The following is a 14,697-nucleotide window of genomic DNA, read 5'->3' as shown; positions in this document are numbered from 1 at the left end:
AAAGAGAAAACACCTCGATCATTGAGGGATTAAAAACGTCTTACATATATTAATTGTCATCACTACACGGGCAAAATCAAGAAAATGAAAACTTAGAATTGTGGAGTGGATTCAACACTCCAACAAAAACACCCTTTAAAGTTTAAACCCATACGACAAGATTTTGCCTTATAACACTTGTAATGCAATGAATTGTTAATCTGAATTCTGAAAAAAAAGCAGTCATAGATGTCCAACATGCAAATTTCAACGAGAAATCAATAGAAAGAATTCACGGAAAAGTGGATATCACCCTGTTGAACATATAACCATGTCTAAGAAGTATCAATCCATTATACAGTACAGCAGGTGGTAGGCTATACAAAAAATCTCTAGTATTGGTCTGGAGTCTGGACATAACATCAACTGCTATTATTGCTTACAGACAAGAACTGTAAATGGACAATGAAGAATACTCATTAGTAAGAGAAAGCATCATATGTGTCCAAGGTAGACAAGTCAAATTCTTGGCGTACAACATTGATCACAAAATCATCCAGCTAATCCAAAGTTAAAGCCAGATGCTGTCTTGCATAAAAGATTCCAGCTTGAAAGATCTAGAAAGACTACCACCGTTCTCTGGGACGACCGTCAGGGAACACAGGAGCAAGGACTTTTTTGTCATTTGCCGTTGAATCTTCAGCTTGTTTAATCGTCTTTCCTTGTGAAATCTCCAATATTCCATCATCCTCATCAAAATCAGGTGGTGTATCATCGTCGTCGTCATCGTCATCATTGCTCCAGTCATCGTCTTGGCCATCATTGTCTTCTTCAAATCCATCATCACTCATAAAACTATCAAGATCTGACCAGTGTTCTTCCTCTTCACCACTTTCATCTTCTCTGGTAGTGCCAGCTGTGTCTTCCATACCATCTCCAACCCTTCTGGAAGCACCTCGCTTGGGAAATCGTGGAACATTAACCAGAGAGCGAAGCTTTTCCTTTATTAGCAACAGACGATCCTTGTCTACCAACTGCGAATCACGATAACCTTCCCTCAGAAACACAGAATCCCTGTCTCCTTTCAAGGAGACATAAAACATATCAGGATGCCTTATCAACATCCCCCTCAGTTGCTGAGAGAATCTGAACTCCTCTCGAAAATGAGTAAGGTGATCAATGAGGGTTCGCTTCTCAAGAGTGAGGCTCAATATCTCATGTACAACACCACAAGCATGCTTCTCTTTCTCTGGTGTTCCTGGTTTAATCTCTGAGAAATCCGAGTATGGCGATATATAAGGTATATCTCTGAAACGCATGATCTTCCTCATCTCACCCTTAGAAAGATTAAGACCTTTAGGAAGCTTGACCCTGTTGAACTTGAGAGGTCTATCTATGATCAAATTCTGCTCTTCCAATTCCCGAATCCGATTTTCCTCTGCAGATAGCTCAGCTGCAGAAACTGCAAGCTCAGGATCCCAATGTGTCAACTCCAGAGCAGGGCCTCTCTCGGTTGCAACAACTTTGAAGTACTGCGGGTACCTGTGACAAACGGTGTCGCGGAATTCTTGTGGGAGACCCAAATCAGTCTTGAGATGAGCTATCTTCTCCAACAATATCCGCCTTTCGAGCGACATCATCAACAGTTTCCTCAGCTTTGTAATAACCAAATCCTCCATCTCATTCCTAACCTTCAACTCTTCAAAATAAAGCCTTTCAGCCTCTGGTGTCATCCTGAACTTGAGAGAGTAAACCCCTTCTTCCATAATCTCAAACACCGCAGGGAATTTCTTCAACAAAGCAATAAGCCGCCTCCTCTTATCCAGACCCAAATCCCTTCGGAACTTACCAAGCTGCTTAAGCGACATGATGCGGTTGGGTTGACTCACCAAAATCTTCCTTATCTTGAGAACAAACTTGAGCTTCTTGTCCCTCTGAATCACATTATCAAAGGGAAGCTCTTTCCTTCTCTTCACAGCTGCCCTTATTGGCCCAAAGGGCGAGGGGGCATGCACCTTTCTAATGCTATTAACATTTGCCGGTAACACAACCGAATTCAAATCCCTACCCCAAAATTGAGACTTTTGGAGGGAACAACACGGTTTGGCGGAAAGGTTTGAGTTTTGCCGGAAAGGAAGTTGATTTGAAATAAACAAGGGTAAAGAAGCGTGTGATGAAGAGAATTTGGATAACGGGAGCAAGAATTTAGGGTCCATCACCATGTGATGTAGCTGCTACCAACCTTACTCACTTCACATAACCCTAAACAAAGGAACAAAATCTGAGTACAGCAACAAAATCTCAGAAACAAAAATTCAATGAACAATAAGCAACGATTACAAAATCTCTCAATCACCTATTAGCAATCCCTCAATCACATAAACAACACTAAATACTACAACAGATTCACAGTAAAAAAAGAAATTTAACAGGTGTAAATGACAATCCATATGTTGATAATTTCATATATATATATAAGACAGTAAGAGAACAGGGAAGAGCTTCCGACAGGGACTTGAACCTGAAAGAAGTGTGTGGCATTGGACAGCTTCAGGCGGGGCTTGCTGCGAGCGACGGGAGGAGACAAAGGAGCGATCGCCGACGCGGGAGGAACGAGTTTCAGCCCCAGCGGAGAGCTTCAGAAGACGATTCTGCCTCTGACGAGCTTGCTGGACGGCGACGAAGACGATTCTCCTCTGACGCGACGAAGACGGCGACGATTCTGCGTCTGACGATTCTCCTCAGGCGCGCGACAACGACGTTCTCCTCGGCTGGGGGTCAGGAGCGCGATGACGACGTTCTGCTCGGGCTGGGTGTCAGGCGCGCGACGACGATTCTGCGGTGACCTGGAGAGTGGGAGGGGGTAGCGGATAGAGGGGAGGAGCGTGGCGGTGAGAGGGGAGGAGGGTGGCGGACGACGGTGAGAGGAGAGGTGGAGAAAATCTGAAATTTGGGTTTCAATTTTGAGAGGAGAGAATCTGAGATGAGAGGGAGGGACGGCAAAGAGAAGGGTTAGGGATTTAGGGTTTTTCAAAACTAGTATATATAATAGTGGTATTTTAGTCATTTCGTATATACGGGTACTGTATGGATGGATACACACGGGGCGGGGACCCGCCCATTTATTTCTCGCGTCCCCGTCTCCCGTTCCCGCGGTAGAAAATCCTCCCCATATCCGTCCGGGCGGGACGCGGGTACCCGGCCCGCCAGGGAAATTGCCAAGCCTAGACACAGAGGCCAGTATGTGTGGCCGTGTGGGTGTGGGTGGGTGTGGCTGAGCTTTGCAATCGACTGGAAGTTCAAAATGGCGAAGAAGCGAGATCAGCGATCCGGCCCGAGTTCGGGTCGCCGTGAAAACCGAATCCACTCATCTTCCAGGCAACTCGAGCGAGCTAATTCAGCTCCTGATGGCAGCAAACTAGTAATCTTGTTCTTGTTCTTCTTCTTCGTGTCCTCCGTCATTGCCGTGGTCGTTTACCGCTTGAGAGAATCTTCTTCTTCTTCTTCTTCTTCTTCTTCTTCTTCTTCTTCTTCGCATAAGGGATCATATGTTTATTCACGAGGCCTCGTCACAGCGGATGTCAACTACCGCGATGTTCTCTCTGTGAGTATCCTTTTCGCCCAAAACTACACTGTTTCTGTTTGGCTGCCGAGAAAGCATTCACATGTAATTGCGATTTGTGAATGAATCAGGAGAACTCCAGAGCGTCGCAAAATATTTCTCAGCGCCATTATACTTATCCCGTGCTTGCTTACATTACTCCCTGGTATTACCATTTTCTTTCACGAATCTGTCTGCTATATAGTGAGTTCTTTTCCATGTCATTCTGCATTCTGAATCTTAAATATCACAGGAATTCTCATGGTTATGAAATGGCCAAAAGGTTCAACTCTAAGTTTACGCATTTATCGCCTGTCTGGTATGAATTAAAGAGGTATGCACCTCTGTCCTAAATAACTTTACTCAAGAAATGTAATTTTGCAACTTCCACTAAATTTCTATCAGCTTTAGAGTGTGGCCTCTGTTATTCAAATCGCACGCTGATCTGGCACGCCTTCCTTCCTTTGAGGAATAGCATAACCAGGGTCGATTTGAACTGACATTAACCTGAAGTATCATGAAAATGTTTTCCATCTGAAAAGATATTTTTTATTGATGATTGAATCAGTGAGTTATTGCTCTGGCTTGAACAATAAGTTTCTCCTTCTAACTAACAACTGACTAACTAACTATCACATACACTGCCTGCCTGGCATAACTAACAGTAACTGATTCTAAACCAATTCTAACTAACTATCATCCAGCTCATCAACTTTCTTACTCAATCTTTCACCATCCTTGTTAATATATTTATTTTCTGCGCGACATCGAAATTTTAGTGGATAATACCTGATGGTAAATCCTGGGATTCCTAGTGAGATTTTTCTTTTTGGATATTGTTTTATGATTTTGCTTCATCAGTTGTTATTGCCAGCGAACAGACTAATTTGATTCTGGAGGGGAGACATAATGTTGACAGAGGATGGATCTCAGATCTTAAAAAGGCGGGAGAAGCTTTGGTACAGTTAACTATTTCTCTACACTTTGAATCTTATACTTTTTTAGCTGCTCTAAACTATTCTTGTGCCCTTATTTGTAGTGGGCTTCACTTATCCTTCCTTTATTTTCTGTTTTGTGTAGATCTTGCCAAGAGTTGTTCTGGAAGCATCTCCAGCAGAATTGCTGAAGAAGAAACAAAGGAACAAAGCTATTAATATCATAGTAACAGAGTGCAAGTAAGCTTTGATTGATTCTATAGAGTATAGATATATATCTTGAGCAAGGTTCTGATTGTTCCCAGACAAAATATATCTTTACTAATAATTTCTCATTTGTAATTCTATTATTCATTTTTACCTAAACGTTGTTTATCAGAAGTTGCCAATGGCAGCAAATATTCTGCATTCCAGATCTATGTATAAAACACTTCCTTCCATGATACATTTTCTCATTTCTGTATTTTTTCATGTGAATGATGTGCTTATGTAGAGAAATGGGATATGATGGTATTGTCTTGGAATCATGGTCAAGGTGGGCAGCCTATGGTATCTTGCATGATCCAAGCATACGGAATTTGGTGAGAATTTGCTGCTTGTCTTTTTTTTTTTTTTTCTTTTTTAGATACTTTTGATACAGCTAAGCTGTGATTTGGAACTTGCCCATAATTCAGCTTATTCTTGCTCAATGCTCATTGTATGATTGTCAATATGGCACTTCTTCTTTTGCAAGCACAGGCACTGCAGTTTGTAAAACAGCTTGGAGAGACACTGCATTCTACAAGCTCGCACAGAAATAATGAGCAGCGGCTGCAGTTGATATATGTTATAGGTCCACCATCTTCTGAGAGGCTGCAAGAGCATGACTTTGGTCCAAAAGATCTTGAGACTCTAAGTGAAGCTGTAGATGGATTCTCGTTAATGACATATGACTTCTCGAATCCTCATAACCCAGGACCTAATGCACCATTGAAGTGGATTCAATTTGTTCTACGGCTGCTGCTTGGCAACTCCGGCAGTAGATCAAATAGCCTTGCCTCCAAGATACTTCTAGGCATCAACTTCTATGGAAATGATTTCTCCCTTTCAAGGGGTAAATTCCTCTCTCTTTTCTCTGTTTAGTTTCGTTATGTCACCATTTTGATTGTTCCATACATCATTGCATGAGTGGCATTGATTCTATTTGATAGTTTAAGACAATCTATATAAGGATTCTCTTTTCCTTTTTTACTTTATGTGAGAACTTTTTGTTAAAATGTGAAATTACAGATTCAGGTGGGGGTGGCGGAGCAATTATTGGAAGGGATTACCTCGCGCTGTTGGAAAAGCACAGGCCTGATTTACAGTGGGATAAGAACAGTGGGGAACATTTTTTCTTTTACGCTGATGACAGAGATATCAGGCATGCCGTATTTTACCCATCTTTGAAGTCAATTTCTTTGCGGTTAGAGGAAGCACGTTCATGGGGTTGTGGTATCTCCATCTGGGAAATTGGTCAAGGTTTGGATTATTTTTTTGACCTTCTGTAAGAGTCCATGTATGCCTAATACTTGTGTTCAGGTTTAATCGTTTATTCAGAGTTAATAGGTAGCTGTTACTGTTAGTTCTGTAGATTAGAACCTACTTCAATGCATGTTCTAGTATTCAAAATTACAAGACTATCCTTTTTAAATTGTACTTAAATTGGCCAAATATCTTTTTTCAATTATTACATTTATTGAAACTCTACGGGCGAAATATGCGATACCCTAAATTCGTAAAACTGATATGGCCGTGTGGGAACTGGGAACATGCCCCAAAGTCCAAACTTAAAGTGTAAATCGATTTATATAACACCTTTCAAGGTCAAGCAAATTGAAAAACATAAAAAAGAAGATAACTCGATATGAAATTAAGTTGTAGGAAGTCCTGAAAAATTATTTGATCCTGGAACAAAAGTTTTACTTAAACCTACTTTATGCCAGGTAGTATTAATCTTAATATTCTCCAGCACTAATGTTAGACTATTAATTAGCAACAGAATCACAGATGCAAAAAAAGAAAAACTTATTGGGTCTTGGGGTTACTTTTGGTGGCTTTTTTTCCCAATATGCTACCGTAATGTTATTTAAGGTACAACAGCACTGAGTCTCTTGATTTTACCAGTGCCGTACGCTAAAAGATTCACACTGCTTTCCCGTTCTGTTATAGAGCTTTCTTGCTGTTCTTCAGACCACAAAAATTCACTTCACAAAGTGATGAACATCACATGAAATATAGATATAAAACGGCTGCAAGTGTAGATCTGACAAGTATTTAACGCTTATCAGTGGTCACTGCTGAAATACAGAATAAGGTGAATCCAATATAGAACTTAACTCTGATGCACGTTCTTGCAAGTCAGCCTTCTTGGCCTGAAGAATGGCTAGCTGTTGGTCAATGATCTCTATCTCCTTGACGGCCTTTTCTAAGGCTCGAGAAGGAGCATCCGCTGGAGGAGAAACAATCTGCATCTTGTACTTGTTGAGCCATGTTATGTCAAAAGGAAACATGGAGAGAGCGTCAAAGAAACCCAAGAAACGAGCACAGCCATCCTCCAAAAGAACTCTCAAAGGTGTAGACTCAATATAGTGCAAGAATTCCCATAAGACATAGTAGCCGAAGCTACAGCGCACTGAGGGAAGATCTGTTAAGCGCATGGAGGGCTGAGCGGTCAAGAAGGATGCAAGAAGAGGAACATGCTCAACTTTAAGAATACCTTGCTGTGTCAAGGCAATAAGCTCAGCCTCAAAATTTATCTCACAGCTTTTCCTAACACCTATATTAAAAATAAATGGAAAAGAAGCACATGAGAGGATGTGTGTGTTTATATAACTTGTTATAAGAAGATAACAGAAAGGGAGCAATGAAGAAGGTAGAGACAATAGGGAGGAACCATTACCATTGGAAGCCGACTCAAGCTGTTGGGAGTGCATCTCATTGATAAGAGGGCCCTCTTCTTCAAAATGTGTCTCACAAATCACAGCACTTTCTCCCTCAACTTGGTCCTTGTCAATGCAAGGTTGCTCCTCCTCAGCATGGCATTCTTCATGACCGGAGGCATCCTCTCCAATATTCTTGTCCTATTGCCCTCATCAAGAAGAAAATCGTAATTAACCTAATTGATCCATCTATTTGGGCTTGGACATCAGATATTAATAAACACTTTTATTATTTGCACTTGGTCAACAATTTTTTTTTATCATTGTGGCTAAAAAATAGTGTAAGCCCTGGTTACATCCCTTCTGTTTTTTACAAACCAAAACAACAGAAAGAATGCAAAATAGTGAACCGAAGAGTAAAAATTGCATGCTGTCAAAATTGGTTACCTTCAAGAGTTTTATGACTTCCTTGGAAGCTACCTTTTCAGCTGTCTTCTCATTGTTGGCTTTAGCAGTGTGCTTGCAGGTGATCTCCTTAGCTTTCACTTCTATTGAAACTGTTACGCCATTGCCACATGCCACCCGGGACTTTTTCCTTTGATAGGTTCCTCTTTGGCATAGTTCATGCAACTCCCCAAGTGGTTGAAGCTGTGCCGTTTCAGGTGTAACTAGGGGTTCCAAAAGAGGCCTTATACTTTGGAACACAGCCTCCTTATTGTAGCCTGAATCAACATAAATGGCTCCAGCTAGTGATTCTATAATATCTGCAAGCACCTGTCCAAAATAGAAATATTATTTCATGGAGTTGTATTACAAACAAACAAACAAAATGCCAATTCAGTTCTTTCCATCCACCAAATGCTTCTTTTTGCATATTGGAAAGTTTAGTGATGAAGAGATTTACAAATTTGACAGTAATGTGAATAAGAAGTGTTTGAAATTGTTATGATAGCCCAAAGAGTTAGTGCACTGAATGACAAAAAGCTCACATTAGGGAAACATATGTCCAATTCCCATCCAAAAGTCGATTTTACAGACAACTTCTCAACTTCATTCACGGTTGCTGCAATTCGCTTGTCTAGTTCTTTTGAGTCACGGATTATGTGTTCATGCAGCTTAGCTCTAATGGCTGAAAGTGCAAAGCATTCATTAGTCACAGATATGGTCCTCATGATAGTCAGAAGTTCAGACGACTCGTTGTGATATTCCTTGTAGAAATACTGCGTGATGAGATAGTCCAGCACTGCATCACCAAGAAATTCTAGTCGCTGCAGTGCAAGTTGAGACTTAAAATATTCAGTTACACCAAATGAAAATGAGCAGTGCTGATTCGATAAGAAAAATCATACAATGTTCTTACTTCTTACTAGTACATATAGAAACTTGAAACTTGAAAGTACCTGATAATTTTCTGTGCAGTTGTAAGAACCATCAGTCAGAGCTTCTACTAAAAGGGAAGGTTCTCGGAATATGTAGTTTAATAGGGATTCTAAAAGGGTGACATTTACAAGCTTCTCCGGAGAAACGTTAAGGTGGATCTCATATGGTATAACGTTGGTATCAACCTTAATGCCAATCCAATTCATAAATGATAAAGCTGCTTCTTCACCTCCCAGTCCTGTGCTAACGAAGGTACCAATTAGTGCCGCAACAACATCTGCAACAACCTTGTGCTTCATTTTTCTTTTCATTCCACAAACATATACTCTTGTTCTGCTGGAAATAACCTCTTCTGTCAATGAGAGAAATTTGGAATTATCTCCTGGTATAATCCACTGTTTTGGATTAAAATGTCCTTTTCGAATAAAACCCTGCAACATAAATATAGCCATTGGGATAAAGTTCTAGACCATCTGTGTTACAAACTATTACTATACTCGGAATGCTGATAAAATAAAAGTATTGTCCAAGTTTTATAAAGTAGAGAGTATAGATAACAAACTAGTAAAATGATAACAAAAAGACATTAAGGACAAAACAATACCGGAAGCCTTTGGCTAGAACCAAAGGTAAATAAAGCAGCATTGCAAATGATCTTGTCCCTCATTTGAGTAAGAGAGCCCTCTCGAAGGTTTTGATTGGTCTTAAAAAGCTGTTGAGTAGCTGCATACCTTAAAAAAGAATTACCAAGTGTCCCCAATGACTCGCAATCATAGTCTTCTTGACATTCCTTTGTAGTGATTGCTTTCAATAGCTACAGGGAATAATTCAGATAGTTGAAACAGAAATAATAATAATAATAATAATAATAAAATAAATAAATTATGTAATGGTAATCACCTTGAAGACTGGGATATCCTTTTGCATGCAATTATCCAAAAGCATCTTCTTCAATCCGAAAGCCATGAGCAAGGACTCAAGCCGATGCATGATTGATGGAATAAATGTAAACGAATATATGGTACTAATTGATATTGGTGACATGATTACGGAGCAAACTTCTGGAGGCAGTTCGGCAGGCATCATGCTCGTCGACCCTAAAAATGAACATGCAGGCATGAACATAAGTTGATTTGTTTTCAATCCTAATCTGATAAAGCATGAAAGGGCCAAAGATAGAATTCTAGATATAGAAGATATGAGCAAACTATATGCTAACTATTAAGGGTTAAAGCTAACCTTTCTGCTTCATTTGTCTGCCCTTGTGCAGGTAATTTTTCACCTTAAAAAGACTCCTTGCATCAAGTAGGGTTTGATTTTCAAACTGCAATTGAATACCATAGCTGAAAATATGAAACAAGAATCAAGTTATCTATAGCCCTGAATGGGAAACAAAATAAGCAGATGACTAAGCTATAAAACATACTTACTTGTTTTTGAAGTGTTCCTTGTAAGTAGGAGCTCTCTTACCTCCGTTCCGCAGACGCGAGTTTCCATTCAAGTCCATTATGCCATCAATGATATAAATAGAACCATTGTGGAAAGCTTTGACCACACAATTTTGAAGTTTGCAAGAGCAAACCAATCCGGTTTTGGTCATCACAGGATGAGGATAATACCAGCAGTTACATTGATCTTCAGATAAAAAAGGAACAGAAGAGACAGTCTTCCAATCAATACTTGAATTCGAAAGCCTCTGGTTCAGTGTGGTAGCTGGCAGCAGAAGATAATCAATCTGGGGTTCATCTCCCAAACAGAACTCATCTGAGACATCATCGTTATGCAGAAGGATCCTAAAGAGGGTGGTCTGAAATCTTCTACATCTTTGAACCTGCAGAATCAAAACATTCAAATTCAAATTCAAATCTTCTACAACACAGCTACAAGGAAATGAGAACAAGTAATCCTACCAAATGTGGGCTAAGATGAATGGTTTCTACTTGTCTGAGGCTTAATAACAAGTTTCCCCTTTCAACGCGCATTTCGAATTTTGTGCTTGCAATTTCAGGGTCAAGTTCAGTCCTCAATGCAAGCACAATGTCATGAACCCCTATGGGATCGTCATAATCCTGCTTCAGCTCTATCAAGTAGCAATAGTATGTTACAGTGCAAGCATCTGATGAACAATTCACCAGTTCGGAAGGGATATATGCATCGTTAACTGCAAAATCCAATTAAATATCAATTCTGAACCATAACCAAAATTAATTGCCAAAGTATCAATTTCAAAATAATCAGAGTTACCGAATTCTTCCATGAGAAGTTGTAGTGCAGGATTACAGTTCGAGTAACCTTGTTAAGAGTTGACCAAAGTTTTGACTTTTGAGTCAATGAGAGAAGGTGATCGGAGCCTTAACGAAGAAGCTGTTTGGTGCGTGCTTAGTTGAGTGTGTGTCCGAAGATGGAAAGACAACCGACGATGACTATGACTATGAGGGAGATTTTCTTGTGTTTTGTTTTCTTGGCAACTCCTATTGTGCTCCACACTTGTTGAGAGTTGAGATACACCAAACACACACAATATTGTGATCTCATCTTCACTTTTTATAAGTGTATTAGCTTATTATTTTACTTGACTAATCCTCTAATATGTGAATTATAGTTTTGAATATTGAAAAAAAAAAAAAAACTTGATTTCTTATTTACTAAATACTGGATTTGTTTGGTAAATTCTAAAAAAAATAGAAGATATTTTAGATTCATGTAAAAATATATGTTAAAATATTAATTATATCGATTTCGTTACACATTTAAGTATTTTTGTCAACTAAATTCAATCAAATTGATCAAAACTCAATAAAATATCCTCACATAACGTGTCCTAAAATTACACACTTTTCTTTTTTCACATATTTTTTTTTTCATCGTCGTTTTTTTATTACTGTTGTTGTTGCTGTATTTTTTTATTATTATTATTTCTTTCTTTTCTTCTGTCTCTGAATGTTTATTGCAGTTTTTTTTATATTATTGTTAAAAAAATTCTTTTCTTTTTCTCTCTTTCTAAATAATTATTGCAGTAATTTTTTTGTTTTTATTTTTCTTAAAAAGAAGAAGATGATAATGATAAAGAAATGGAGGAAAAAAAATTTTTAATTGTGTAGAATTTATCAAAAAATAACACTAAAATATTATAATCACGATACAAGAAGTTTCTTAATTTTGAATAGAAATTTTTTAATCGTAACAGATTTTTATTAAAAGGGTGAAACAAGAATAATTATAAGTAATGACCGAACCATAAATTTTATAAAAGGGGACAAATTAAATACAAAATAAATTAAAATATAACAAAACAAAAAATTAATAAAATATAGTTTATAACATATATGTCAAAGAAATAATTATATTATACAAATTCAATATTTAACTACATATTTTAAGTCAATATATTATATTGCATACATGTGTTTTTTTTTTAAATCGAACCTATTGAGCAATAACAAATAATTTTAAAACGCTAATAAATAATAACCAAGAGTAATAAGGTTAAAATTAAATAAAAAATATTGATTTATCTTGCTATTTTGTATTCCAAATCTCAACTAAAACTAACTATTGAGTTTTGCTTTTAGTTCAATTTTTAAATTTCATTGTCCATTATAAAATAAATTAAATTAAACTAATTTAAATAAATAATATAAATAATACTTGATATAGTTACTCATAGAGAATTGAAATGTATTTTTTTGTTGTGTATCCAATAGTCAATACACTTATAGTCTTATTATTTTTTTCAATGATTTTTTTCCACTGTATGGGTATAGAGAGAATTGCAATGAGATTTTAAAAACTCTATACTAATTTTCAGTAGAAAAAAAAAGTGTACATTGTATTTTTATAGAGAATTAGAAAAATAATTAAAATTTTAGTTGGAAGATGGGTCATGTTAATAGCATTACTTTAATTATAATGAGATACTTGTTAGTTATTATTATTATTAACATATTATAATTGCCAATAGTCCAATATAAATTATACTTTTTTTGGTAACTCAATATAAATTATACTTAATGAGCTTCTATAGTATACTTTATTTTAAAATCTAATATACATATACTAGATGCATATAACATTACTATTTTAATTTTTTAAAAACAAACGGCGATAACCATCTTAGGCCCCGTAAATCTGCCAATGATTATGAGAATGTAAAATAAAAAATAAATAAATAAATAAAATAATAATAAAAAAAAAGAAAATAAAATTTTAAATTATGTATAACGAAGGATTACCATGTGTTCATAATACGCAGCGGAAGAAAAGAAAGTAATCCTTAAAAATTTATTTTGTGTTTAAACTTTATTCCAATAATAAACAATATATAGATCAAATCTAAATACATGTGTGTACGTTAGTAAAAATCACTTTCTCCATCGATGGTACGAAGGTGCTATGCGTATCCACACCGAGACTAATCTTTGCTGTCAACCCATTGACCAATGGACATCTGATCTAAATTGAGAAACCTCTTGCAACTCTTTGCACGCCATAAAATTCTTCTCCAAGAATCAGGCTCACATACGTTTTTGTGTGTAGAGGTAAGAGAATAAAACATTATTCTCATCTGTATTACATTCTTCTACTCTTAGCATACATATATATAGAATGAGATTTGTTACTGATTTTAAATTTGATTCTCAATTCAAATTTAAATCATATCTTAAATTCCAAATCTGAATCTTTCAAATTTTATAAATCATATCATAACTCAATTTGAAACAGAATCAGTTAGGATCTCATCCAAATTTAAAATTCAAATTCAGAAATAAAATAACTAATTATTCTCAAATCTCATTTAATATTCTCAATTATCATACTATTATTATATTCTTGGTGCTAGCAAAAAATATAATAATATTCCATCTGAATTAATATAATTATTTATTTGATCAAATCAAAATAATAATTAAATAATTCTACAGTAAAGATTAGAACACTCGTTAGTGTGTAACCCCATAGATTCAATACTAAGCGGGTAGTAAATTAGTCATACTAAATTTACTAATCAAGGTTGGCGTCTAACAACACTCCTTAACGACCCGATAGTATGAAGTAATATAATTTTTACTAAGAACCTTAGAAGAACAAAGTAATTCCTTCCATCTTTCCAGCTCTTGGTTAACCCTTAGAGTATGGTTTAATTGTCAAACTCTAACTTGTTACCATTATTATAATGAACTGTGAATGACCTAAGAAACTTATTTCTTCATTCATTCAATCCCCTTGGCCAAGGTTTTATTCATCTCAATCATTATAATCATAGAGCTCAAACTCTTTACCGAGAGTTGACGGATTCCTTATTGACTAATCATTAATTCTACAAATATTTAAATCATACCCAATATCCATTCAACTAGCACCCTAGGGTATTAGGTGTCCGGAATCAAAGTATAATAAATACATTGTTAATTACTATGACAATCACAGGTCAAAGGAGACTCTATTACTATGTTCATCTTGGGAATATCCTATTGACAAATATACGGTAATTATAACCATTAGGAATTCTCAAAATGAGTCAGTTCAATGGTCATATTTCTATATGCACCATCTATATATATAATTTAAGAGGAGTGCTACACATACAAGTCTTTTTGACTTACAAGTCTTACAAGTTACTAGGCCTTTTAATGTGTTATTCAACATTTCCTATTTTCAAAGCGCTGCACTCAGAACGGTTCTTCTTCTTCTTCCTCCTCTTCTTCTTCTTCTTCTTCCTCTTCCTCTTCCTCTTCCTCTTCCTCTTCCTCTTCATCTTCCTCTTCCTCTTCCTCTTCCTCTTCGTTTTTTTTTTTTCGATTTTCATAGTTTCTGAAATCAAGCTTTGAAATCGTTTTGAAGAAGAAGAAGCAGCAGAAGATGAGGAGAAGGAGAAAGAGTTCTGAATTATGCAACGAATTTT

At 36.7% G+C, this 14,697-nt stretch overlaps 3 protein-coding genes across 3 annotated transcripts; 1 reads left to right on the top strand and 2 right to left on the bottom strand.

Moving 5' to 3' along the window:
* Positions 1–270: 270 nt before the first annotated feature.
* On the bottom strand, positions 271–3,075 carry LOC112758431 (protein WHAT'S THIS FACTOR 1 homolog, chloroplastic). The gene is made up of 2 exons (XM_025807106.3): positions 2,501–3,075; positions 271–2,241 (listed from the first exon to the last, which is right to left on the bottom strand). The coding sequence occupies exon 2, from the start codon at positions 2,199–2,201 to the stop codon at positions 606–608; it is 1,596 nt and encodes a 531-aa protein (XP_025662891.1). The 5' UTR covers positions 2,202–2,241; positions 2,501–3,075; the 3' UTR covers positions 271–605.
* Positions 3,070–6,207, top strand: LOC112758432 (uncharacterized). Its single transcript, XM_025807107.3, has 8 exons — positions 3,070–3,583; positions 3,673–3,746; positions 3,834–3,914; positions 4,455–4,539; positions 4,661–4,755; positions 5,009–5,096; positions 5,254–5,608; positions 5,785–6,207. The coding sequence occupies exons 1-8, from the start codon at positions 3,071–3,073 to the stop codon at positions 6,042–6,044; spliced, it is 1,551 nt and encodes a 516-aa protein (XP_025662892.1). The 5' UTR covers position 3,070; the 3' UTR covers positions 6,045–6,207.
* A 194-nt stretch (positions 6,208–6,401) lies between these two features.
* LOC112758429 (endoribonuclease Dicer homolog 2) lies at positions 6,402–11,334 on the bottom strand. The gene is made up of 11 exons (XM_025807103.3): positions 11,040–11,334; positions 10,706–10,956; positions 10,226–10,626; positions 10,035–10,138; positions 9,696–9,892; positions 9,400–9,609; positions 8,816–9,226; positions 8,405–8,683; positions 7,863–8,189; positions 7,436–7,616; positions 6,402–7,312 (listed from the first exon to the last, which is right to left on the bottom strand). The coding sequence occupies exons 1-11, from the start codon at positions 11,050–11,052 to the stop codon at positions 6,828–6,830; spliced, it is 2,859 nt and encodes a 952-aa protein (XP_025662888.1). The 5' UTR covers positions 11,053–11,334; the 3' UTR covers positions 6,402–6,827.
* Positions 11,335–14,697: the final 3,363 nt, after the last annotated feature.

The sequence above is a fragment of the Arachis hypogaea genome, chromosome 16, assembly GCF_003086295.3.
Source record: "Arachis hypogaea cultivar Tifrunner chromosome 16, arahy.Tifrunner.gnm2.J5K5, whole genome shotgun sequence".
Taxonomy (NCBI): domain Eukaryota; kingdom Viridiplantae; phylum Streptophyta; class Magnoliopsida; order Fabales; family Fabaceae; genus Arachis; species Arachis hypogaea.
The sequence above is the reverse complement of the archived record's forward strand: the minus strand, read 5'-3'. Positions and strand labels throughout refer to the sequence as shown.

What these genes read in the sequence shown, in the direction of transcription:
- LOC112758429 (XM_025807103.3), bottom strand. An exon ending in AAGGAACACTTCAAAAACAA is followed by an intron (nt 10,139 to 10,225) that starts GTAAGTATGTTT and finishes TCATATTTTCAG; the next exon opens with CTATGGTATTCAATTGCAGT. An exon ending in CAGACAAATGAAGCAGAAAG is followed by an intron (nt 9,893 to 10,034) that starts GTTAGCTTTAAC and finishes GTTCATTTTTAG; the next exon opens with GGTCGACGAGCATGATGCCT.
- LOC112758432 (XM_025807107.3), top strand. Translation starts at nt 3,071, where the DNA reads ATGGATACACACGGGGCGGGGACCCGCCCATTTATTTCTCGCGTCCCC. An exon ending in CTTGCTTACATTACTCCCTG is followed by an intron (nt 3,747 to 3,833) that starts GTATTACCATTT and finishes TAAATATCACAG; the next exon opens with GAATTCTCATGGTTATGAAA. An exon ending in GTCTGGTATGAATTAAAGAG is followed by an intron (nt 3,915 to 4,454) that starts GTATGCACCTCT and finishes TGTTATTGCCAG; the next exon opens with CGAACAGACTAATTTGATTC.
- LOC112758431 (XM_025807106.3), bottom strand. Translation starts at nt 2,201, where the DNA reads ATGGTGATGGACCCTAAATTCTTGCTCCCGTTATCCAAATTCTCTTCA.